The 25,072-nt window shown below is 42.3% G+C and overlaps 1 protein-coding gene across 4 annotated transcripts in view; it reads left to right on the top strand.

The window, feature by feature from the left end:
• The window catches only part of src (v-src avian sarcoma (Schmidt-Ruppin A-2) viral oncogene homolog), a 105,983-nt gene that overhangs the window by 65,809 nt on the left and 15,102 nt on the right, over positions 1-25,072 (top strand). For 2 of the 4 annotated variants that reach the window (XM_034173383.1, XM_034173385.1), the window contains exons 2-5: positions 15,810-16,071; positions 16,147-16,246; positions 18,715-18,732; positions 19,115-19,213. In XM_034173383.1, the coding sequence (XP_034029274.1) occupies positions 15,819-16,071; positions 16,147-16,246; positions 18,715-18,732; positions 19,115-19,213 (470 nt within the window). In that variant the 5' untranslated portion in view covers positions 15,810-15,818. The remainder of the gene's footprint in view (positions 1-15,809; positions 16,072-16,146; positions 16,247-18,714; positions 18,733-19,114; positions 19,214-25,072) is intronic. The other 2 variants (XM_034173384.1, XM_034173386.1) reach the window with 1 other exon arrangement.

The following is a 25,072-nucleotide window of genomic DNA, read 5'->3' as shown; positions in this document are numbered from 1 at the left end:
TGATAAAACTGCACCTTTCAGAGTGGCCTTTTATTGTGGGCAGTCTAAGGCACACCTGTGCACTAATCATGGTGTCTAATCAGCATCTTGATATGGCACACCTGTGAGGTGGGATGGATTATCTCAGCAAAGGAGAAGTGCTCACTATCACAGATTTAGACTGGTTTGTGAACAATATTTGAGGGAAATGGTGATATTGTGTATGTGGAAAAAGTTTTAGATCTTTGAGTTCATCTCATACAAAATGGGAGCAAAACCAAAAGTGTTGCGTTTATATTTTTGAGTATATGTCTGTGTCTATGTATGTAGAGTTGTTCTCTCAAACTTGAAAAAAAAAGGCGTACTCTGGAAAATGTTTTTTTGTCTTTATTTTTTTTCATTAATATTCTGGTTCTAAATATGATCCATTTCATGTGTAAACAGTCAGCAAAACTATCTAGACTTTGGTTGGCAAGATTTATTTTGTCAAAAACAAAATGTTAAGTACAAGATGGATGGGTTTTATTTTTATGTAAAAATAGTTGTTGCTCAAACAAACATGTTTAATAAAAAGAAAGTAGGAAGCCTTTTTCTCTTGGGTCCTCTGTCAGTGTTGTTATATCAGCTTTTGGGCAAACTGTAATTTGCATTTTATTTATTTATTTTGGATCAGAAAAGAACTGTGCAGCAGAAGGACACATGCTTAATGGTGTTGCTTCAGTAAAATGTGTTTTTTTTTTAATTACATTATTATTTTTATCCTCATAACTTTGAAAATCAGTTTAATAATCCAACAGCCGTAAAACGACTTTATTGTAGATGCTCTCAGTGGAGATATATAGTGTGTATATTGTGCTTTTTTTTCCCCACAGACGATAGATTTGTTGGGGCAGGATCAGAAACGCGCTCAGAGGAACAGCAGCAGCGGTTTGACTGGTCGATCCGGTCTTGTCATTTTACCAGCGGGGTTGTTTGCAGGCCCCATCTGGAGTGTTATCACAGCGGTTGGCCCATAAGATTAGGGAGATGGTGATAATCTGAGCAGAACAAGCAGGTTTGGATTATACAGCAACTGGACGCTGATGACGCAGGAGCCGAAGCCTCCTCACTGTTTCTCGTCTGTAGTAATTACACAGCGAGCAGTAAGATGAACGAATGCACCCGCTGGCGTGAGGATCACGTTGACTCACTCATGTTTTTGTCCTGTGGGGAGCAGCTGTAGGCTTTGTACATTAAAGACTGTGTTCATGACTCGTTACAGTGGTAACAGTGCAGTGCAGCAGTGCAGGTGCAGAGGCGAGCCACGCCAAGTCGGCTTCAGGGCGTCTTTGTCGTACTCTGCATGAGCGTGCTACACTCAAAACCATCTCACTTCAGAAGTCGAGAAACTCTCTGAAAGGACTTTGAACTAAATGCAGAGATGTTGTTTGATATCTGTGATCCACTGTCGTGTGTCAGCTCAGGGAGCATACGCTGGTGTCGGGCATCGCCACATCCACCACACCGTGAAAGCACCAACTTGGTCACAAGTTTCTGACATATTTTGAATTGGCCTTAATTCGGAGCTCATTGCTATCATACATTATGTCCTTGTATTTTTTTATTTTTTTTTTCAGTGCATTACTTATTCTTAAGGCAGTGTTCTCTATACAGTACAACACACATCTACGGTGCTCCACAGGCATGCTCCAGTTACCAATTTTTTTTTTAAATCCCCCTGCGGTTCCTTAGGCCAGTGATTTCTGTCGGTCTGTCAAAGGATATAAGCATTCTGAAATCAACTCCTCTCACATTTTCAGGAGGAAATTCCTGAAACTGGGTACAAGTCCTTGTTATAAGTTGGTAATACACATATTATTTTGTTTGATTTAGTCCCATTGTACCAGAGTTATGGCCCTTGATGAACAAATCTAAACTCTGTCAGTTCCTTGAGTGGGTGCTTGCATTCTGAAATGAACTCCTCTCACATTTTCAGGAGGAATTTTATGAAACTTGGTGCAATTCCTTGTTCTAGGCTGGTAATATGCATATTGTACTGTAATATCGTACAAGATTGACACACTGTTGATTAACAAATGTAGACACTGCCAGTTTCATGAGTTGTTGTCTGTATTCTGAAATTAACTATCGCACAGTGGCGGCACCAGGAAATTTTTGTTGGGGGGGCTGAGGCTCAGCTGGGGTAAAAGTTGAAGGGGCACCACAAAATGTTGTCCAAATGAACAATATATAGTAAATTGCTTTATAAATACCCAGGTATATGTTTTAGTCACCCGTGCTCCTCTAAAATGTGTTATCAGTGCACACACACATCAGTTAGAATGATTGCAAGTTCAGTAAACTTGCACATAGGTTTAAAAAAAGTGTAGTTTTAAAAGTGGCCGTAATAAATATTTAGGAAACCTAAATTTTTGGAGTATGGAGTTAAATTTGTCTCATTAGTACTTGCAAATGCACAGAGGGTGATTTATAAATATCCTTTGATTTGTACACGTGCTTTGTGATCCACAAACACAAATATCTGATTTGTAACTTCTGTGTGGGTTTTTACAAATAAATGTTTATTTGCAAAACTGAAAATTATGTTTGTGATGGGTGATTCAGCATTGGTGGATCACCGAACACACACAGTCATCACTTTGCTCAGTTACGCAATATTGAGACATTCTCAGTGCAAAACTGCAGTTGAGATCCACAAATATGTCAGTCACTATTCACATTATTGGCAGAATTATTGGGCGGCCTGGGGGGGGGGCTTGGCTTATTATTGAGTGGGCTTAAGCCCCCCCAAGCCCCCATCCCCGCTGGCGCCACCACTATCGCATACTTTGAAATGTTATCAGAATGTAGCAAGCACTTGCCATCAGGGGGATATTGTGCTCTCAGAACACTCTTCTTACCTTGATGAACGTGATGAACCCATTGTCAGCCAACGAAGCCACCAAACATTTCCTCCTCATACGCAGCCTCCACACAAATGTTGTCATGCATGTAGCACAATATATTTTTAAATCCCCTATTACATAGTTTATCATGCTACACAAATGAGATGGAATCAAGGCTGAAAATTAAGCCACAAAGTCCATAATGTAACATTTCTAACTCTGTTATAGTGGTGTGGGGAGCTGTGTTGCCAGGTCTGCAGTTTTCTGTTGAAGACTCCATTGAAATATTGCAAATTATATTGGTACCTGTGGGCACTTTCAACTTTTTTCCTTTCTTTGAGTTCTGGTATTGTGTGTGTGTGGGGGGGGGACCATGCTCTTTTTCAAAAGATGTTTTCACACAGCGTGGCTCTGGTTCCTGTTTGTCTTGATGAGCTTCTGCAAATGAAACTTTTCTTAGTTTTGCTTGAGTCTGTGTTATACTTGGAGTTGCGTTTGTTGGCGTTTGCCAAATCCATTTTCTTATCAGTACAGATGTGGTGGCCCTGTACCCAGCCTATGGAAAGTTAGTTTTATTTGTTGTTGTTATTTTTTTGGGCTCTGTGACCTTGAAAATTAGATCAAGGTCACTCATCATCAAACTCTATAAAAGTCCTCAAGAGGTGCATATTTACCATCGTTGCACTCAACCTGTGTGAAGTTACTGAGAGTTCTCTGTTGGCCTGCACGGATGACTGATAGACAAACATTTTGACAGGAACAAAAAAAAAAAATCTGTTGCTTGCATTCTGCACACATGAAATCACCAACATTACTAAATGTCCCTTTTTTTAATATTTCAGTTGAGTGAAGGACCAGCAGAGAAACAAAGTGCATCAGCATGTTATGATGCAGCTGCAGCATTCCACGTTCTTCATTTTGGGGTTGACATTCCCACTGCACCACTTGAGTGTAGCAAATGTTCGGTCAGACTTGACACACACACACATGCACATTTTTTTTCCACTTTGATGCCAGTAAATGTAGAAAATGTCTCATTGTGGTTGATGGTGTCTTTGAAGGCCCTTTATAATCTGTGGAAACCCCCTGGTGATGACTGCAACAAAGGAGCTGGTGATGCCCAAAATTACAAGCATGTCTTTAATTTTTGATCATTTGTCATAGTTGTATGAAAGTTTGTAGACATTGTCTTTGTTGTTTGCATTGTTGTTGTGTTCACAGAGAAGATGCAGAGACTGTGAATTCAGGTGGGTGGGCCACTGAGTTTAAATTTACTGCCCTCATTGGCAAATGGCCAGAAACACTTACCGTCAGTTCCTGGTGGAACGCACCAGGGGACTAATCTCCCATCCAGGTTTCCACTGGAAGTGCCTGAAGGTTCTTCACTTTCTGTCTCTTTCACTTTTTTTTTTTTTTTTTTTTTTTTTAAGCTCTGGAACTGCAAGTCAGCAGCCTTATTACCCCCCCGCCCCATAAAACTGTGTTTACACTAACATTTACAGGTAGCATTTTTTGTTCCAGTGGATAATTTGTGTTGAACCCACTCATTCACATGCACTTTGTTCTATTTATTTTAGAGTTCAGTTTGTGTCATAGGTCAACTGAGAGAAATGTAACCTAAAAAAAAAAAAAACAGACTTAAGCAGGAATGTTGCTTATTCCAACAATGTGACTGTGAAGGGAGCTTGTCAGAAGATTCCCCAGTAAGACCTCAGAGACGTACGTCTGTGGATCGAGTGTATTAGTCGTATCGACGCACTTCGTGTCTTTCTCTCAGCATGACTGCAGCTTGCTTCAGGTCTGCAGTGGAGGATTGTCTCTCATTAAGCCTGCATACATCTGAAGCAAGCTTGCTCAGTTTTGATGTTCGTGACTGTTTGATCCTTCCTAAAAGATGAAAAGAGTTTTCCAAGATGAGACGGAGCGCTGCGGAATTCATTACAAAGCTCGTGTTGTTAGCGGGAACAGACCATTGTCACCATCCTGTCCTGACAAAGACTCCATGCGCTTTCGAATAACGCCACATCCCCTCTGTTAATTCAATGAGAGCAATCTAATTTGATGCTTTAATTGTCTTTATATGAAATATAAAAAATGAGGCATAATGAGGGTATCTGTCGTTGGACAGTAGGTGGAATAAGTGAGTGTTATTTTAAAGTCGATTTTCATTCAACCAGAGCCTCTGAGACTCTGAGGATTTAGAGTTCGGTGCCAGATTTTATGCATAATTAAGCCACCCCCAGGCAGTTAGCCATGCCCCCCACCTCGCCTTCAGGGATCTTCATGCCATTCAGGTTCCTATTGTCCTGTTTACTGCTGTCACATACACACAGCAAAACCTGGCATTATCCAGCTGCAAAATGTCCTTCTTTTCCATGTGTTTGGATTCCCAAAGTGTGTGTTGAAGCTAAAGCACATTAGTGGAAACCCACAAACCACCGGCATCTTGTGTGTCTTGTTTACGTCTCCTGCTGTGAGCACATAAAAGATGCCTTTTGTTGCAAAGTGCAAGCGGTGGAGGGAGGCCAGAGACTCCTGAAGGCGCTGTTTGGTCTTAATTCAGTTTGTTCTTCCACTTGTCCTCGTTTTTGAAGCAAATGTTTCTGGGTTTGTTATTTGTGCCTGTTGGTCACAGCAACCAAAAACTCTACTGAATATTTATTTATTTAAACAAGCTAAAACATGACTTTTTCTTCTCTTCCACTTGATGTTGAAGAAACATCCATCATGTCTGATGTTGTTCTGTAGAGCTGATCAGGATCAGGAGCTGCCAGTTTGTGGACCTGGGTTCTATTCGTGCAACCTGTCTGCATTATCCCAGACCACCCAGCTGTAAACGGGTGGTCTTGGCCGGGGAAGTAACCTGCATCATACTGGCATCCCATCTGGACATAGACGTTCTTTTTACTTTACGTTACAGATTCCAAAGATAAGTGTCGGCGCCAACTGGCCTCAGGGCCGAAACAGGAGAATTCGGGAATCCCACAAATTACTTCCAAAAGCAAATATTGAAAACTGACATATGGCACGAGAGCACAACGACAGTTTCAGATTCTAAAGACTCGCTTAAATGCAAACCAGCATGTTTATTATAAACTAAAGGATTTTTCTTCAAATTCTGTCATTTTAAGTGTAAAGGGTGATGTCATTTGGCTGCTTTTTACTTTCAAAAAAACATTTGGACTCTGACAGGCGATTGTGCACGTTTGGACTTTTTTCTGACGTGTTAAGAACAGTCATCCTTTCATTATCTGCAGGTGATTATCTTCGGGGTCGAGGAGGTCTGGAGCCGATCCCGGCACTGGTGGGGAGAGAGGAGAAGTGTAGCACACTGTGTGGACAGATCAGCACTTAAAACTGAAATAATCAGTTATTTAAAACGTTATTGAGCAGATTAGGGGTCTTCGGCACATCTGCATACAGTCAGCAGAGGTGTGTCCTGATGTTTAATCTCAGTCTGATTTATCTCCTTAATGATTAGTTGAGATTTCTTGGTTCGTGTGGAGCGACTCCGTTTCTGCTGCACTCCCACGGCTCATTAACTACACCACCGGCCTGCTGCAGACAAACACACTCAGAGACGCCCGTTAACGTGCACACACTTACATTTCCGGGGATGCGACCCCTTTTTTTTGCAGGCATACCCCGGGAAACACATTGACTGTCCACACCCACTGACCTCTCTCCGTGCACCCCCCTCCATCTCTCTTCATATCTCATTCATGAAGCCCTCTAAAAATGAGGCCTATCTTATGTCCCCCCCCCCCCCGCTCGTCTCCTGACGTTTCTCCTCGTTCTCTTTGTCTTTTGTCTGTTTGTAATATTCATCTCTGAACTGCGCTGCAGCTCTTCTGAAATGAGGACTTGTATGTTCTAAAAACACAGACACACCAGGAAGTCCCAGAGTCTGGCACATTTCCATTCTGAAGATGCATCCAAAACCACCATCAAGACCCACTTACAACTTCCATCGTTTCAGTTAGGGCCCCTTCACACATAACACGAAAGACGCAAAAACTGGAGGAAAGTTTGCAAACCAAACATGAACACAGTGTGAGCAGCTGGAACGTGTTGCAGCACCTCACGCCGCTGATGTGGAGAAAAATATAATTAAAAACCAGCTGTATAATTAGTGATAATGACCGGGTTGAACTTTACCACTGCACTACAATCATTGTCTTATAACAGGAGTGTAAAATGCCTAAAATCAACAAGTAGATAAACATACTTTTAAAAAAAGAGAAAAAAGTGCCGTAATAACTGACAAATGGCATTTGTTACGGCGTATTTTTGTTTGTGTTGCAATGTAAGATCTTGCATGCACGGTCAGGTCCAGCTGTCAGTCAGTTGGCGGTCAGCTGACATGCGCTGTGTGTCCACAGCAAAGCGACAACTCAAGAAAGAGTTCACGCCTTCGTCACCCTTATTTGTTTGATTTTAATTTCCACTCTTTTTGTTTGCCATGTAAACTGCATTTTATGAGGTGGAGGTGAAATGAGATGGCCGGGCGGCTTCACACTGTGCCGCGCACTCAGATGCTGGCCGGTCCTCATGAGAGCGTGAGCGCCCGCTTACATGTGCGCACTGCGTGTTCTCCAGCTGAGGTGCAGGACATAGCACACTGTGCTGGTCCAGCACTGGACTCCTAGACCTTCAGCCACAGCTGACAATGTTGGATTCATGGTGTGTGTGTTTGGGGGGGGGGGCATGACACACTTCATTGGTGGGGGTAATTAATTCAGTTGTAATTCATTCACTGCTTGCACTCATCTGCTGCCCATCCCGCCGAGTTTCCATAAATTAGCATTTCCCAGCCCCCGGTTACATCTATCCGTGATGGCAGGGGTTTGAGTCCCTAAATGATCTTTGGCTTAGTGTGATGAGCTCCTGCACTAAGCTGTGATTACGTCCCGTCGTTTGCCTGCATATATGGAAAACAGTCAGAAAGAAAATGTGGAACCATCTAAACCAGTCTCTTCTGGTTTTTCCATCAGGTCCATTTTCTGGGTTTTGTCCTTTGCTGAATACTCATTGATGTTTAGAGCTGCAGTGATGCAAACAGCTTTCTGTTTTACAGCTGACAGAAAGTAGAAACGTTCTGTGCAGACACGTGCGCATGCATTGCTGCAAAGCTGATTAGTTATTTTGCCGTAGTTCAAACCCATGTCATTTATTCATCGTCACACCCTCTATGACACGATACACCGGGATGTGCAAAGATTTTAGGGTTCATAGAAGATTTTCAATTTAATTTCATTCACATTGCGCCAAATCACAACAGAGTTGCCTCAGTGAGCTTCACACAGGTAAGGTCAAACCTTACTAACCCCCAGAGCAACAGTGGTAAAGAAAAACTCCCTCTGAGGAAGAAACCTCAAGCAGACCAGACTCAAAGGAGTGACCCTCTGCTTGGGCCATGATACAGACACAAATTACAGAACAATTCACAAAACGAATATACAGGAAATGCTGTTGGTGCACAGGACAGGAGGGTCTCCAGCACAGATACCACACCCATCTCTGGATGGAGCTGCACCTTAAACAGAGAGAAAAAACAGAATCAGGCATCAGAAAGACAAGAAATACTGTATAATTTGTCAGCATTAATCAACAAGAAAAACAGAAGAAATACTAAGGTGATCGCTGGCCACTAGCCCTAAGCTTCACTAAAAGACCCAGAATTTAGGTAAAGTTGAGGCCGCGGCCCGCTCCAATTACTAATAAATTAATTAAGAGTAAAAAGTGTAAAACAAAAGTGTACCAGTATGCTAGCCATACGAAGACAAAATAAGTGCGTCTTAAGTCTGGACTTGAAAGTCTCCACAGAATCTGACTGTTTTATTGACACAGGGAGATCATTCCACAGAACAGGGACACGATAAGAGAAAGCTCTGCGACCCACAGACTTCTTACTCACCCTAGGGACACAAAGTAGTCCTGCACCCTGAGAATGCAAAGCCTGGGCCGGTACATAAGGTTTAATTAGGTCAGCCAGGTAGGGAGGTGCCAGTCCATGAATAATTTTATAGACTAGTAGCAGAACCTTAAAATCTGATGTCACTGCAACAGGAAGCCAGTGAAGAGACGCCAAAATGGGTGTAATGTGGTCGAACTTTCTTCTTCGTGTCAAAAGTCTGGCTGCGGCATTTTGAACCAGTTGGAGAGCCCTAATGCTGGACTGCGGTAAACCAGAAAATAGAACATTGCAGTAGTCCAATCTAGAAGAGAGAAACGCATGGATCAGGGTCTCAGCATCAGCCACAGACAGGATGGAACGAATCTTCACTATATTTTTCAGGTGGAAGAAAGCAGTCCTCATAATATTTCTGATGTGGAGGTCAAAGGACAATGTAGGATCAAAAATTACCCCAAGGTTCCTCACTTTGTCAGTGTGATGTATGACGTCAGCCATGCAAGGGCACTCCCAGTAATCCCAAAATGATTTTCCAGCCTATCAAGTAGAATATGATGATCCACTGTATCAAACGCAGCACTGAGATCTAACAGCAGCAGAACCGTAGTGGTGTCCGAATCCATTGTAAGCAGAAGATCATTCACCACAAGTGAGAGCCGTCTCTGTGGAATGATATTTTCTAAAAGCAGACTGCAGTGGCTCAAAGACATTATTCTCAGTAAGATAGTCTACGAGCTGCCGTGACACCACTTTTTCCAGAATTTTAGAGCAAAATGATAGATTTGATATCGACCGATAGTTTGTCAATACACTAGTGTCAAGATTAGGTTTCTTAAGTAATGGTTTAATCACTGTAGATTTGAAACATTTAGGAACAGATCCAGAAGTTAAAGAAAGATTAATCATTTCCAGCACAATCGGCCCAAGAGTGGACCACAGCTCCTTAAACAGTTTTGTTGGTATAGGATCAAATAAACAGGTTGTGCTTTTTGTTGACATTACGAGTTTTGTCAGCATGCCAAGTGAGATAGTCAAATTCTGTAAATCTAGGTAATACCTCAGTAGTGGCGCCCACCTCAATAGCAGGGTGTAGTGGCTGGGTTAAGGCATGCTGGGATATGTTCAACCTGATGTCTTCTATTTTCTTCTCAAAGTAATCCAGGAAACCTTATGCTGTAAAAGGAGAGCGAACTACAGGTGGTTGTCCATGAATAAGTGTTGCCACCATGTCAAACAAGAACTTTGAGTTATGCTTGTTTTTGTTTTTTTGAGTAGTAAGTCCACTTTGTAGCCAGTAATGCATGCTTATAGTTAAGATAGCATCACGCCATGCATGGTGGAATACTTCTAATTTTGAACGATGCCATTTCTGTTCTAGACCTCTTGCCTTTTGGTTGAAGTCACATAGGTAATCATTGAACCAAGGTGACTGTGATTTGGGTAGCGCGATTTTAACACAGGTGGCGCAATCATGTCAAGTGTAGTTTTGAGCACTGAGTTTAAACTATCCACAAGTCTGTCTAATGACTGGGTATTTGTCAAATGTGAAGCTAAGACATCAGGCAGTCTAGCTTCGAGTTCAGCCTTAATTGAGGAGTTGATGCATCGCCGTAGTGATATATAAGGTTGTTGTTGTTCCACTAAACATGGCAGCGAAACTGTAAATTTAATAAGCGAGTGATCAGACACCACTGATGTAAGAGGCATTATGTCAATATTCATGACAGCAATACCATGTGCGAGAACCAGATCCAGGGTGTTTCCACTAATGTGTGTCGAGTCCCGAATGCATTGCTGAAATCCTAATGCGTCCACAGTTTCCATAAATGATTTGCAGAGGGGATTAGAAGGCCTGTTTATATGAATGTTAAAGTCACTAATGATCAGAATGTTATCTGCACTAGTTGCCAAGTTAGAGATGAACACATCAAATTCATCTAAGAATTCAGAATATGGGCCAGGAGGCCTATATACAGTGACAAAGTAATACGGCTGATTTGTATACTTTGTTTGTGGGTTTACTGATCTTTACACACAGATTTGCTGAAGTTCACTCAATAATAAAATTACTGGGGAAAAATTGAGATTATTTAAAAAAATGAAATTCTCTTTTTTTTATGTATTTTTCAAGATGAAAAGTCATGACACATTTTTCCATCTGTCTGTCGAGCTCTCTAATTCTGCATCCACCTCTTGAGCTCAGGGTCATGTTGTTTTTCATGTACATTTTGAATGAATAAACCTCAGAATAGTTCTACCACAAAATCTTAAAAGCAGCCAACTAATAAACAAACAAAGCAAAAACCCAAACTGCATTTTTCTAACATTAATATGTGCTTATCTTTGGAAAGATTTCAACACTGATGCTCAGAGTCATACTCCTAACTTGAAAGCCCAGAAGAACAATTAAAACAGGGTCACACAAATTAATTCTGCATTATTTTATACACTTTTCTTTATAAATATTTTAGTCATATTAAATGTGCTGAATATGAGTGACCATAACTAAAGATTATTTCTTTTCTATTGTTAAGCTAAGATTCTATTTCTATTTATTTTCTATAAAACTTCCCTGAAAAGCCTTCAGTTAATTCAAAATGCTGCAGCTAGAGTACTGACGGGGACTAGAAGGAGAGAGCATATTTCACCCATATTGGCCTCTCTTCATTGGCTTCCTGTTAATTCTAGAATAGAATTTAAAATTCTTCTTCTTACTTATAAGGTTTTGAATAATCAGGTCCCATCTTATCTTAGGGACCTCATAGTACCATATCACCCCAATAGAGTGCTTCGCTCTCAGACTGCAGGCTTACTTGTAGTTCCTAGGGTTTGTAAGAGTAGAATGGGAGGCAGAGCCTTCAGCTTTCAGGCTCCTCTCCTGTGGAACCAGCTCCCAATTCAGATCAGGGAGACAGACACCCTCTCTACTTTTAAGATTAGGCTTAAAACTTTCCTTTTTGCTAAAGCTAATAGTTAGGGCTGGATCAGGTGACCATGAACCATCCCTTAGTTATGCTGCTATAGACTTAGACTGCTGGGGGGTTCCCATGATGCACTGAGTGTTTCTTTCTCTTTTTGCTCTGTATGCACCACTCTGCATTTAATCATTAGTGATTGATCTCTGCTCCCCTCCACAGCATGCCTTTTTCCTGATTCTCTCTCCTCAGCCCCAACCAGTCCCAGCAGAAGACTGCCCCACCCTGAGCCTGGTTCTGTTGGAGGTTTCTTCCTGTTAAAAGGGAGTTTTTCCTTCCCACTGTCGTCAAGTGCTTGCTCACAGGGGGTCGTTTTGACCGTTGGGGATTTTCTGTAATTATTGTATGGTTTTGCCTTACAATATAAAGCGCCTTGGGGCAACTGTTTGTTGTGATTTGGCGCTATATAAATAAAATTGATTTGATTTGATATTGCAGTAATATGGATGCTCTACATTATTTTATTTTTACGAGTTGACCTTTACATGAGGGGAGAATCTATTAGATTGACTTGAAAACATGACATGAGGTGGACTCGCGTCATAGCTCAGACTGACTTCAACATTATTTGAAACAGGTCAGTGACCTGGAGTCCTTTATTTATTTATTTATTTTTTTTTTTTTTGCTAGAGACCCCCCCCCCCCCATCTGTTTTTTAGTTATTGACAAAAGGGTGGCTGACATGGCATTGTGGTGGCATTGATTACTGATAACACTGGTCAAAAAATGTGGCAGAGGTGGGGTTTGAACCGGTGTTGCAGACCGAATGGTCCGCCAAAAAATCGGTGCTCCCTCCACCCCCCGATGACGCGGTTCACTGATTATCACCTCGTGTCTGCTTCAAACTGCCTCCCCAGACAGCAAATGGATCCCGGCCAGATGTACTCCAACATCCGGTACCAATCCTGAAAACTCATCCAGTCCAGACAATTTTTGCACCCTGGCCCAGATCCAGCACAGTTCCACCAGTGGTGGTCCTAGAGTGATTACTCCCCGGGTGAAACCCCCTGCATGCACCCCCCCCCCCCCCCCACGCACACTAATGTGGCCACCACCTTCTCCCCACCACCCATGAAAACACTAACTTCATCCAGAACACCCACAATCCCACAAATGAACTCACAACAGCTATTTTCAAGAACAAATTTCCAGTTTTAATGACTACTGCAATAACAAACACAAAGAAATTGGCACAGTCTAATGTGTCATCATCCATGGACTTATCTGCAATGATCATCTCAGAAGTTTGCAGGAGGGCATCATAACTGTTTGCCACAGTGCTCACTATCCGTGATGTGAAATTCCATTGAGTAGGAGCATTTCTGGGCAACCTTGAGCAGCCTGCAGACTCAAGAAAAGACATCCTCTGTGGATTTTGAGAAAAATGTGGCAAACCCAGAGAGTGATGCAAAAAATATTCTGCACTCAGATAAGCATTTAGCCCCCCCCAGCGTCCACACTGTTTAAAGCACTGTGAAGCTGCTGAATGAGTGAGAGAAAAGCCGCGTCGTTACCAGTGATAAGAAGGTGATTCTGAACAAAAGTTGAGTGCGTTGTAACCACAAACCCCCCTGTCAGGACACCCCCCCCCACCCTGTTTTTTTTGGGGGGGGGGGGGGCCGTTTTTTTTTTTTTTTTTTCTGCACGGTCGTGCTTCCCCCCCCCCCCCCCCCCCCCGCGATGCCGCCCCGGGCGGCTGCCCGGTCGGCCCTCCTCCAGGACCGCCCCTGGGTTCCACTTTACAGTTCTGGAACAGATCCAGATCAGATCTGAACCAGATCCGCAAAAGACCAACCGTTTACAGCCCATATCTGTCATGGATCTGGGACAGATATGGTCTGCATCACAGCACTGTGGCAGGAACATGAGGTTAGCATAACGATGAGTAATTTTATCTGCATTCGGCAGAAACTATCCATTAGCGGTTATAAACTCAGGGCTGTGAAAACTCCGCAAATCATGGGGGGGGGTTAGTGTGTAATCGTGATTGTCACTGAGTTTTGTTAAATGCTTATGCTAACAGGTTTTATAAGTCCACGGACACTGATCTGTGTGTTACAGATACAAATCAGTTTCCTCGGATCCATGGAACCTACCCCTGTAAAACCTGTTCCTGCCACGGTGCTGTGATGCGGACTACATCTGTCCCAGATCCATGCCAGATATGGACTGTAAATGGTTGGTCTTTTGCAGATCCGGTTCAGGTCTGGTCCGGATCTGTTCCACAACTGTAAAGTGGAGCCGTGCCGGATCTGGGCCAGGGCGCAGAAATTGTCTGGACCGGATCTGTTTTCAGGATTGGTACCAGATGTTGGACTACATCTGGCCCGGATCCATTTACTGTCTGGGTCCAGTCATGATCTATCTCAGCGACCAATATTTGAAGGTTTTGTACAAGAATCATTTCCACATAAATTCAGCATTATTTCATCATAAAAGGCGGCAGAAGAGATCAGAGCCCCGCAGCTAAAGGAGCTGCTAGCTGATGTGTTCACAGCGCATCGGACATTTCAAAGCGTCACGGAATTTCACCTTGTTTCTTCTTAAAGCATCCTCGTTTCTGCTTAAAATTGACATTAGAGTGATTTAAGAGATTTTACCTTTAATCATCTGATGGTTAATAATCCATTTGATTGCTTTGGGTGAAGAGACTCCTTCTCACACGTGCTGCTATGGTCTGAAATGACACATGCAGAAATGCAAAAGGCGGCCCAATTTTTAGGGGTGGACGGTTCAGTCTGCGACACCGGGAATCTTCTGTATTGAAACCAAGTGCACTAACCACTTAGCCAACCCTCAGATTCAGTGCTCCCAAATTACCCAAAATCCACTGAATAACTAACTCCATGCAAGAAAAATCATGTTGACTAGTGTAATATTCCATTCATCATGATGAAAATTTTACATAAGATAGAATATTACAACAGCTCAGTCTGCATTCAAGATCAGCTGATCAAAACCAAGATCTAAATTTTAGACTTGTAGACTGAATCACTTTAAAAACTCATTCATGCCCACGTCAATTAGAGATTTAAATAATGGTTCCTGGGATAGGTAGTAGGATTGTGCATTAATGTCACGGTGGCATTGCTATTCAGTGTTATTTATTCATTGTCATTCACTATATTGTCAGTATTTTCCTTTGAACCATATGTGGGAGACGGTTGTGCAATAGGGGTATGTGCAATTTGGATATGTGTATTAGGGATATGTGCAATATGCATGAGCCATCTGTGTAAGACTGTTGTGCAAAAGGTGTGTGTGCAATATTGGAGTGTGTATTATGTTATGTGCAATATGCATGAGTTCTGTAACTATGCCATGGCAGTTTTATTTGTGCAGCTCTTGGAGTTCAAGAAAAATTTCCCGGAAGGGACAATAAAGCACATCATATCGTATCGTATGTGACTTCTATAATACAATGTTTCCATAGTTTTGACTTCGACCTTTGATTTTCTAATCATGAAAGAATTCTAGGATTGCTCCTCAGTATTACACTCCACACTGCCCAAAGTCTTCCAGAACATATGAGTGACGTGTGATACTTTAAATCGGGGAGCTGATGAGGGAGGACGAGGCTCTGAACCGAAGTGTCCAGCCTCGGTAAATGAATAACGCACATAAAATGACTCATCCTGAAATGGTGAGTCAATGAAGCTTGTGTAAACTCCACCGGCAGCCCAGAACGCTGCGTCTCACATGTGTGCACATCGGTATGTGCCACACGTCTGTCTGGTGGGACGGCAGTGGAGGGGGGTGGGGACGTGGATCTCACGTCTGCCACGAAACCGAGCGGCTGCAGCTGCTTCACCATCCGCAGGGAACTCTTGCTTCATGCGGTTCCACATAACATCATGTCTTTGTGGGTTTAGAGACGCCGGCTCTGGTTTCTGCATCTGGCTGGAGGAATTTTTTCCAGAGAATATCTTCTAAGAAAATGAGCCTGTTTGAATCGACACTCAAAATTACTCTGTAATTGATGTTTGCTGTACTGAACTTAAATATTAATTAATTTTTTGTTGTTGTCCATGTGTGTGTTCTCCTCTGACTGCACAGGCCCTGACCATGGGGGCATCCAAGAGTAAACACAAAGATCTATCCCAGCGATCTCGCAGTATGGATGGTAACCTCAGCTCTGGGGGCGGGGCCGGCGGCCACCACCTCAATTCCACTCAGCAGGCCTTAACGCCCAATCGCAGCCCGACAGTGGAAGGAGGTCTCTGTTCCAAACAGCCGATGGCCAATAACGCGGAGCTGGCCCTGTTTGGGGGCGTGGACAACAACAGCCTCACTTCTCCGAACAGGAGCACTCTAGCAGGTACGACTCGTCTCCGAGTCACGTGTTTTAGTTCACCTGTGTGTTTAGTAAAAGCCAAACTGTCTCTTCATGCAGGAGGCGTGACGACCTTCGTTGCGTTATACGACTACGAGTCTCGAACAGCCTCAGATCTGTCTTTCAGGAAGGGCGAACGCCTCCAGATTGTCAACAACACGTAAGGGAAATGCAGCATGTCTGCACATGTGCACAGAAATTCCTCATGAACATTCCAGAATCACACCAGGTGTAGAATATTCTGATTCACCATGGGCACACTTGCAAAGACGGTGCTGAGACGTTGTTGCACGCCATTGGTCAAACGTCTGTTGGCTCGAGCATCACTTGGTTAATGTTGTGTAAACAAACATGTTTCTGTTGAGCAAAAGCTGCTCCACCGCGTTGAGGAAGGTTATGGCTGTTTGTTCTGACCCATCCGAGTTCTGAGTCTGTGGTTTTTGGTTTTATTTTTTGCACTGTTGGAAGAAGGCTGTTGATTTCTTAAGGCTTAAAGTAAACAAATACACACAGTGAACAAATAACTGATAATTTAAACATTATACCCTCCGTGATACAAATACAGACCTTATGAAGAAGCTTGTGTTTTACACAGAATTATCCAACTTATTTGTTTTGGGCAAAAAAACCAAAAACAAAACACCTATTCCACCATGTTTATCCATATGGTAAAAGACTACTTGAGTTGAGCAGTCATGACCTTCAGTTTGACCTTTCTAGGTCACCCAAAGTCAAAGATTAGATAGAACTTTATTAATCCCTTGGGAGACTCCCTCAGGGAAACCGAGGTTCCAGCAGCATTGTATAGCAGCACACAGGGTAAGAAGCACACAGAGTATCAAAAATAAAAATGATTTGCAGAAATACTGCTCGCTACTAGTTTACTAGCTCCTACTGTTCCTCTCCTTCCTGTCCTCTGTCTTCCTGTTACTACTCCTCCCCCTGAGTGAGCAGTTGTACAGTCTGATGGTCTGAGGGACAAAGGAGTTTTTCAGTCTGTTGGTCCTGCACTTGGGAAGGAGCAGTCTGTAGTTAAAGAGGCTCCTCTGGTTGCTGATGATGGTGTGCAGAGGCTGACTGGCATCGTCCATAATGTCCACCAAAACAAGGTCACCAAAGGTGACCATTAGAAGGGAAATGTATAGCTTTATATGTGTTTAATAATAGCCATAGATGTATCTTTAGCCAATTCTTAGAAATAGCCATTCCAAATAGTCCTGGTATATAAGCACTGGGCTGGAATTTGACTTTGGGTTGTACCTTCACTTTTTAAGAAAATTTTCAAAATCAATTTATTCTTGGCTAACCCTCAATTGTTCCACTAAGTTTGATCCAAATTGGATCCAAACTACCTGAGTTATTGTTCAAATAAAAGCAAACTGCACTTGGACATAACCATAAACACAGTAGACAGCCACCTGATGGGTTGATAAAGTACTCCTAGACTTTTGGCCACTGAAGATCAGGCCATTTCTATGTCGATGTTATTGTTGTATCAACAGTAACTTGTACAGATAAACAGCTAGTTTCTAGTTTTCCGACATATCTGTAGGAAATGTCACAAAGAAGACTCTTGTGGCACTCTGATTTTTTTTTTTTTTTTTTAAACAATCAATTCTATATTTTATATTCAGAAACAAAGATTGTTGAAAATCCAAATGTCCATTTCATAGAACTGTTGTGCTCTGTGCAGTGGGGTGTACACACGCAGTCAGACCGCCACCGCCTACATACTGAGGGTGTCACAATCTCATAATTCTTGTAATGCAATGCATAGCCTCGAGTGGAACTCTAACTTAAAGGGGATTGCACATATTTTCATACTAAGGGCTCCCTGTAAGAATTAAACAGCATTTCTGTCAGCTTTTCCTGTTTTCACATTAATTTATTGTATAATTTTGTATAGTTCTGTATGAAACACTTTCAAAAGATGAAGTGTTATTCTCTATAATACTCAGATCTCTGCAGCCACTGAGCCCCCCCCCCCCAAAAAAATGACTTGAAAGGCTGTTTTGATCTTGGCCCAGATGTAATGACTCATCACTGAACTTCAGTGAGAGGTTTGCAAAATTCATCTACTGAATACATAAATGCATAAATAACTTCAGAGGAATCTGGGTTCTTAAACTTATAGTGATGTAATGCAAAAAAGACATGGTTTTGTATGTTTAGAGTTTTGCTGGGTTGAATACCTGTAGAAAAAGTTGCCTGGTTTAAAAGAAAATCTAACATTAAAACTCTTAATTGTCACTTAATAACAAAGTTATAGGGTTGCTCACTTGAACAACGTAAAAAAAAAAAAAAAAATCCCTCTTTCAGCTGCCACATTGAGGCCGTAAAACAGAAACTCACAGGCCGCATTTGGCCCTCAGGTGACCAGTTGATGACCCCCATTGTTGTTCTCAGATTGGGTTTTTTCTGCATATCTTTCTTTTTCTATTATTGTCTCGTTCATGTCCAAAATCAACTCTGTGATTTTGAGATTTATCTGTTGTGTGTTATATTGTCTATCATTGCGTTGTGTGCACTCTGCTCTTCTGCTTTTTTTAATCCCTTATCTTTTTCACCATTTCCTTTTCTTCTTCTTCTCTGTCCTACTTCTCCCTCACAAACCGCCACATTTTATAGGAGGAAGGTGAACTGCAGGTTTGTGATGTTTCTTTGAAATTTGAAGTGTTTGTGTCACCTGTGCACTGTAACCCCACGCCGCCAAAAATGCATAACACTGTCTATGATCCCTCAGCAGTGAAGGGAGGTCGGGCCGAAGTCTTACGGCACTTAATAATCAGAGGTTAACTGTTACTCCAAATTCTACCGCAACTTCCTGATGAGGTGTAATGTCCAGGCTCCGTCCCTCCCCTGCCTGATGTCACACCTTCATGAATGCATGTGTTTGTATTATTACCGAACCCTGCAGGAACTAATGGTTGTCATCAGTTTGTGTTTTGTGAGTTCCTTGATGCTAAAGTTCAGAGGCTGTTTTCTTTGTGTGATGAGCGTCAGTGAAGCTCTGCTTTCCCGTTGACAGAGAAGGGGATTGGTGGCTGGCGCGCTCCCTGACCACTGGAGAGAGCGGTTACATCCCCAGTAATTACGTGGCTCCGTCTGACTCCATCCAAGCAGAAGAGTAAGCCCCATTATTTTCTTTCCTTTTTTCACTCTTTCTTTTCTCTGTGTTTTATCAATCAGCTGGCAGAGATAGCAGTGTACTCAGTAAAGTGCACACCTCCGCCAAGGCCCAAAACAGCAGTAACACTTATAAAAAAACAAACAAAAAAAAAACATAAAGTACTTTACAAAGCCTTTTGTTTTGTTTTTTTGCAGAGCCACTGCAAAATGAAAACTATCATGGTTTGTATTCTCATAAGGTTAACGTGACATGGCATCACCTTTTATGCCATCTAGCAGGAATTCTTCAGCTACAACCCATTAAAAAGGATGGAGATCGGATCACATTTGAAAATCCATGTTCACATAGGACTGGCTGAGTCCTTTCTTGTTTGCAGTGGCGATGGACAAGTTGATGGATGAGATCAAACAGGAGTGTTCACAGACCATGACGTTTGCAGATGACATTGTGATCTGTCGTGAGAGTAGAGAACAGGTTGAGACTAGCCTGGAGAGCTGGAGATACACTGTGGAAAGAAAGGGAATGAAAGTCAGTCGGAGCAAATCTGAGTACTGAAGGCAGCATGCTAGAACAGTGCACTCTATAGCAAGAAGGTCTGGGGTTGAATTCCACCCATGCCCAATTCTTTTCTGCTTGGTGTTTACATGTTCTCCCTGTATCTGTGTGGATTTTCAATTTCAATTCAGTTTTTCAGTTCAATTTATTTTCATTTATATAGCGCCAAATCATCAGGCACTGAAGTTTGTTCCAACAATAAAAAAAAAATATGCACATTAGGATCTGCTCCTTTCTCTGCCCCTCACCAAGGCAGCATCTCTACATCTGGAGGTGGTCCCCGGATGTCAGACTGTGGCTGCCCACTGCACCTAGTGCTTGGATTGTGTCTAAGTGATATTTGTTGGCAATAAAGGCCCATCCTTCCCTTATCGGTGGTGAAGGTAGATGAATTTAAATACTTGGGGGAAAAAACTGCCTCTACTGGTGGTTGGCTCTCACTGCGGTATTGTATCACTTCCTGTTCCGGAGCACAGCAGTGTTTTTCTGTATCTGTTAGCTGTTTAATCTGCGCAGTTAGATTGATCTAGTTATCTAGATAACGATTTGTTTCCCAGTGTAATCTTTACGTGCCTTAACTAAAGCACTCCTTCTGCTGAATCACCTCTAAATTATTTACACATTATTCACTTTGCGTGTTTTTAGGAATCCACTAGCTTAGCGTAGCTACTAGCTCTTAGCCGATTTAGCATGGCGGCTTCTCCTGTCTCTCCCGCACTTTTCTGCTCTGGGTGTGAAATGTTTAGTTATTCCTCGGCCTCCTTTAGCAGTAACGGTACTTGTAATAAGGGTAGCTTATTCGTAGCTTTGGAGGCCAGGCTGGGCGAATTGGAGACTCGGCTCCGCACCGTGGAAAATTCTACAGCTAGCCAGGCCCCTGTAGTCGGTGCGGATCAAGGTAGCTTAGCCGCCGTTAGTTACCCCCTGGCAGATCCCGAGCAGCCGGGAAAGCAGGCCGACTGGGTGACTGTGAGGAGGAAGCGTAGCCCTAAACAGAAGCCCCGTGTACACCGCCAACCCGTTCACATCTCTAACCGTTTTTCCCCACTTGACGACACACCCGCCTAGGATCAAACTCTGGTTATTGGTGACTCTGTTTTGAGAAATGTGAAGTTAGCGACACCAGCAACCATAGTCAATTGTCTTCCCGGGCCAGAGCAGGCGACACTGAAGGAAATTTGAAACTGCTGGCTAAGGCTAAGCGTAAATTTGGTAAGATTGTAATTCACGTCGGCAGTAATGACACCCGGTTACGCCAATCGGAGGTCACTAAAATTAACATTAAATCGGTGTGTAACTTTGCAAAAACAATGTCGGACTCTGTAGTTTTCTCTGGGCCCCTCCCCAATCAGACCGGGAGTGACATATTTAGCCGCATGTTCTCCTTGAATTGCTGGCTGTCTGAGTGGTGTCCAAAAAATGAGGTGGGCTTCATAGATAATTGGCAAAGCTTCTGGGGAAAACCTGGTCTTGTTAGGAGAGACGGCATCCATCCCACTTTGGATGGAGCAGCTCTCATTTCTAGAAATCTGGCCAATTTTCTTAAATCCTCCAAACCATGACTATCCAGGGTTGGGACCAGGAAGCAGAGTTGTAGTCTTACACACCTCTCTGCAGCTTCTCTCCCCCTGCCATCCCCTCATTACCCCATCCCCGTAGAGACGGTGCCTGCTCTCAGACCACCAATAACCAACAAAAATCTATTTAAGCATAAAAATTCAAAAAGAAAAAATAATATAGCACCTTCAACTGCACCACAGACTAAAACAGTTAAATGTGGTCTATTAAACATTAGGTCTCTCTCTTCTAAGTCCCTGTTGGTAAATGATATAATAATTGATCAACATATTGATTTATTCTGCCTTACAGAAACCTGGTTACAGCAGGATGAATATGTTAGTTTAAATGAGTCAACACCCCCGAGTCACACAAACTGTCAGAATGCTCGTAGCACGGGCCGGGGCGGAGGATTAGCAGCAATCTTCCATTCCAGCTTATTAATTAATCAAAAACCCAGACAGAGCTTTAATTCATTTGAAAGCTTGACTCTTAGTCTTGTCCATCCAAATTGGAAGTCCCAAAAACCAGTTTTATTTGTTGTTATCTATCGTCCACCTGGTCGTTACTGTGAGTTTCTCTGTGAATTTTCAGACCTTTTGTCTGACTTAGTGCTTAGCTCAGATAAGATAATTATAGTGGGCGATTTTAACATCCACACAGATGCTGAGAATGACAGCCTCAACACTGCATTTAATCTATTATTAGACTCTATTGGCTTTGCTCAAAAAGTAAATGAGTCCACCCACCACTTTAATCATATCTTAGATCTTGTTCTGACTTATGGTATGGAAATAGAAGACTTAACAGTATTCCCTGAAAACTCCCTGCTGTCTGATCATTTCTTAATAACATTTACATTTACTCTGATGGACTACCCAGCAGTGGGGAATAAGTTTCATTACACTAGAAGTCTTTCAGAAAGCACTGTAACTAGGTTTAAGGATATGATTCCTTCTTTATGTTCTCTAATGCCATATACCAACACAGTGCAGAGTAGCTAACTAAACTCTGTAAGTGAGATAGAGTATCTCGTCAATAGTTTTACATCCTCATTGAAGACAACTTTGGATGCTGTAGCTCCTCTAAAAAAGAGAGCTTTAAATCAGAAGTGCCTGACTCCGTGGTATAACTCACAAACTCGTAGCTTAAAGCAGATAACCTGTAAGTTGGAGAGGAAATGGCTTCTCACTAATTTAGAAGATCTTCACTTAGCCTGGAAAAAGAGTCTGTTGCTCTATAAAAAAGCCCTCCGTAAAGCTAGGACATCTTACTACTCATCACTAATTGAAGAAAATAAGAACAACCCCAGGTTTCTTTTCAGCACTGTAGCCAGGCTGACAAAGAGTCAGAGCTCTATTGAGCTGAGTATTCCATTAACTTTAACTAGTAATGACTTCATGACTTTCTTTGCTAACAAAATTTTAACTATTAGAGAAAAAATTACTCATAACCATCCCAAAGACGTATCGTTATCTTTGGCTGCTTTCAGTGATGCCGGTATTGGGTTAGACTCTTTCTCTCCGATTGTTCTGTCTGAGTTATTTTCATTAGTTACTTCATCCAAACCATTAACATGTTTATTAGACCCCATTCCTACCAGGCTGCTCAAGGAAGCCCTACCATTATTTAATGCTTCGATCTTAAATATGATCAATCTATCTTTGTTAGTTGGCTATGTACCACAGGCTTTTAAGGTGGCAGTAATAAAGCCATCACTTGACCCAGCTATCTTAGCTAATTATAGGCCAATCTCCAACCTTCCTTTTCTCTCAAAAATTCTTGAAAGGGTAGTTGTAAAACAGCTAACTGATCATCTGCAGAGGAATGGTCTATTTGAAGAGTTTCAGTCAGGTTTTAGAATTCATCATAGTACAGAAAGGTTACAAATGATCTTCTTATGGCCTCGGACAGTGGACTCATCTCTGTGCTTGTTCTGTTAGACCTCAGTGCTGCTTTTGATACTGTTGACCATAAAATTTTATTACAGAGATTAGAGCATGCCATAGGTATTAAAGGCACTGCGCTGCGGTGGTTTGAATCATATTTGTCTAATAGATTACAATTTGTTCATGTAAATGGGGAATCTTCTTCACAGACTAAAGTTAATTATGGAGTTCCACAAGGTTCTGTGCTAGGACCAATTTTATTCACTTTATACATGCTTCCCTTAGGCAGTATTATTAGACGGTATTGCTTAAATTTTCATTGTTACGCAGATGATACCCAGCTTTATCTATCCATGAAGCCAGAGGACACACACCAATTAGCTAAACTGCAGGATTGTCTTACAGACATAAAGACATGGATGACCTCTAATTTCCTGCTTTTAAACTCAGATAAAACTGAAGTTATTGTACTTGGCCCCACAAATCTTATAAACATGGTGTCTAACCAGATCCTTACTGTGGATGGCATTACCCTGACCTCTAGTAATACTGTGAGAAATCTTGGAGTCATTTTTGATCAGGATATGTCATTCAAAGCGCATATTAAACAAATATGTAGGACTGCTTTTTTGCATTTATGCAATATCTCTAAAATCAGAAAGGTCTTGTCTCAGAGTGATGCTGAAAAACTAATTCATGCATTTATTTCCTCTAGGCTGGACTATTGTAATTCATTATTATCAGGTTGTCCTAAAAGTTCCCTAAAAAGCCTTCAGTTAATTCAAAATGCTGCAGCTAGAGTGCTGACGGGGACTAGAAGGAGAGAGCATATCTCACCCATATTGGCCTCTCTTCATTGGCTTCCTGTTAATTCTAGAATAGAATTTAAAATTCTTCTTCTTACTTATAAGGTTTTCAGCCCCAACCAGTCCCAGCAGAAGACTGCCCCTCCCTGAGCCTGGTTCTGCTGGAGGTTTCTTCCTGTTAAAAGGGAGTTTTTCCTTCCAACTGTAGCCAAGTGCTTGCTCACAGGGGGTCGTTTTGACCGTTGGGGTTTTACATAATTATTGTATGGCCTTGCCTTACAATATAAAGCGCCTTGGGGCAACTGTTTGTTGTGATTTGGTGCTATATAAAAAAATTGATTGATTGATTGATTGAACAATCCAAAGTAATGGAGAGTGTGGTAGAGAGGTGAAAAAAGGGTGTGGGCAGGGTTGAGAAAGGTGGCAGGAGTGATTAGTGACAGAAGGATATCTGAAGGAGTGAAGGTTTTCCAAAGTGTAGTGAGACCAGCTATGTTGGAAGGGTTAGAGACGGTGGCACAAACAAAAGACAGGTGGCAGAGGTGAAGATGCTGCAATTTTCTTTGAGAGTGATGAGGATAGACAAGATTAGAAATGAACATATCAGAGGGACAGCTCAGGTGTGACGGTTTGGAGACAGTCAGAGAGGCGAGATTGAGATGGTTTGGACATGTGCAGAGGAGGGACCCAGGGTATATAGGGAGAAGGATGCTGAGGATGGAGCCACCAGGCAGGAGGAGAAGAGGGAGACCAAAGAGGACGTTTATGGATGTGCTGAGGGAGGACATGCAGGTGGTTGGTGTGACAGAGGAAGATACAGAGGACAGGGTGAGATGGAAACAATTGATCTGCTGTGGCGACCCCGAATGGGAGTGCATTTGAAAGTGTGACTGGCACACACACACTGATGAGGTACCCTAGTCCACCTCTTCTCTGCCTTACAGCTAGGGGGGATTAAAAATTTTTTTATTTAATTTTCAGATGTAAAATAAATGAAAATGTGCCTCAGAGTTCCTCTGCTACTCTTTCACTCCATTTATCACACCGGT

This window comes from Thalassophryne amazonica, chromosome 6 (genome assembly GCF_902500255.1).
Source record: "Thalassophryne amazonica chromosome 6, fThaAma1.1, whole genome shotgun sequence".
NCBI lineage: Eukaryota > Metazoa > Chordata > Actinopteri > Batrachoidiformes > Batrachoididae > Thalassophryne > Thalassophryne amazonica.
The sequence above is the reverse complement of the archived record's forward strand: the minus strand, read 5'-3'. Positions and strand labels throughout refer to the sequence as shown.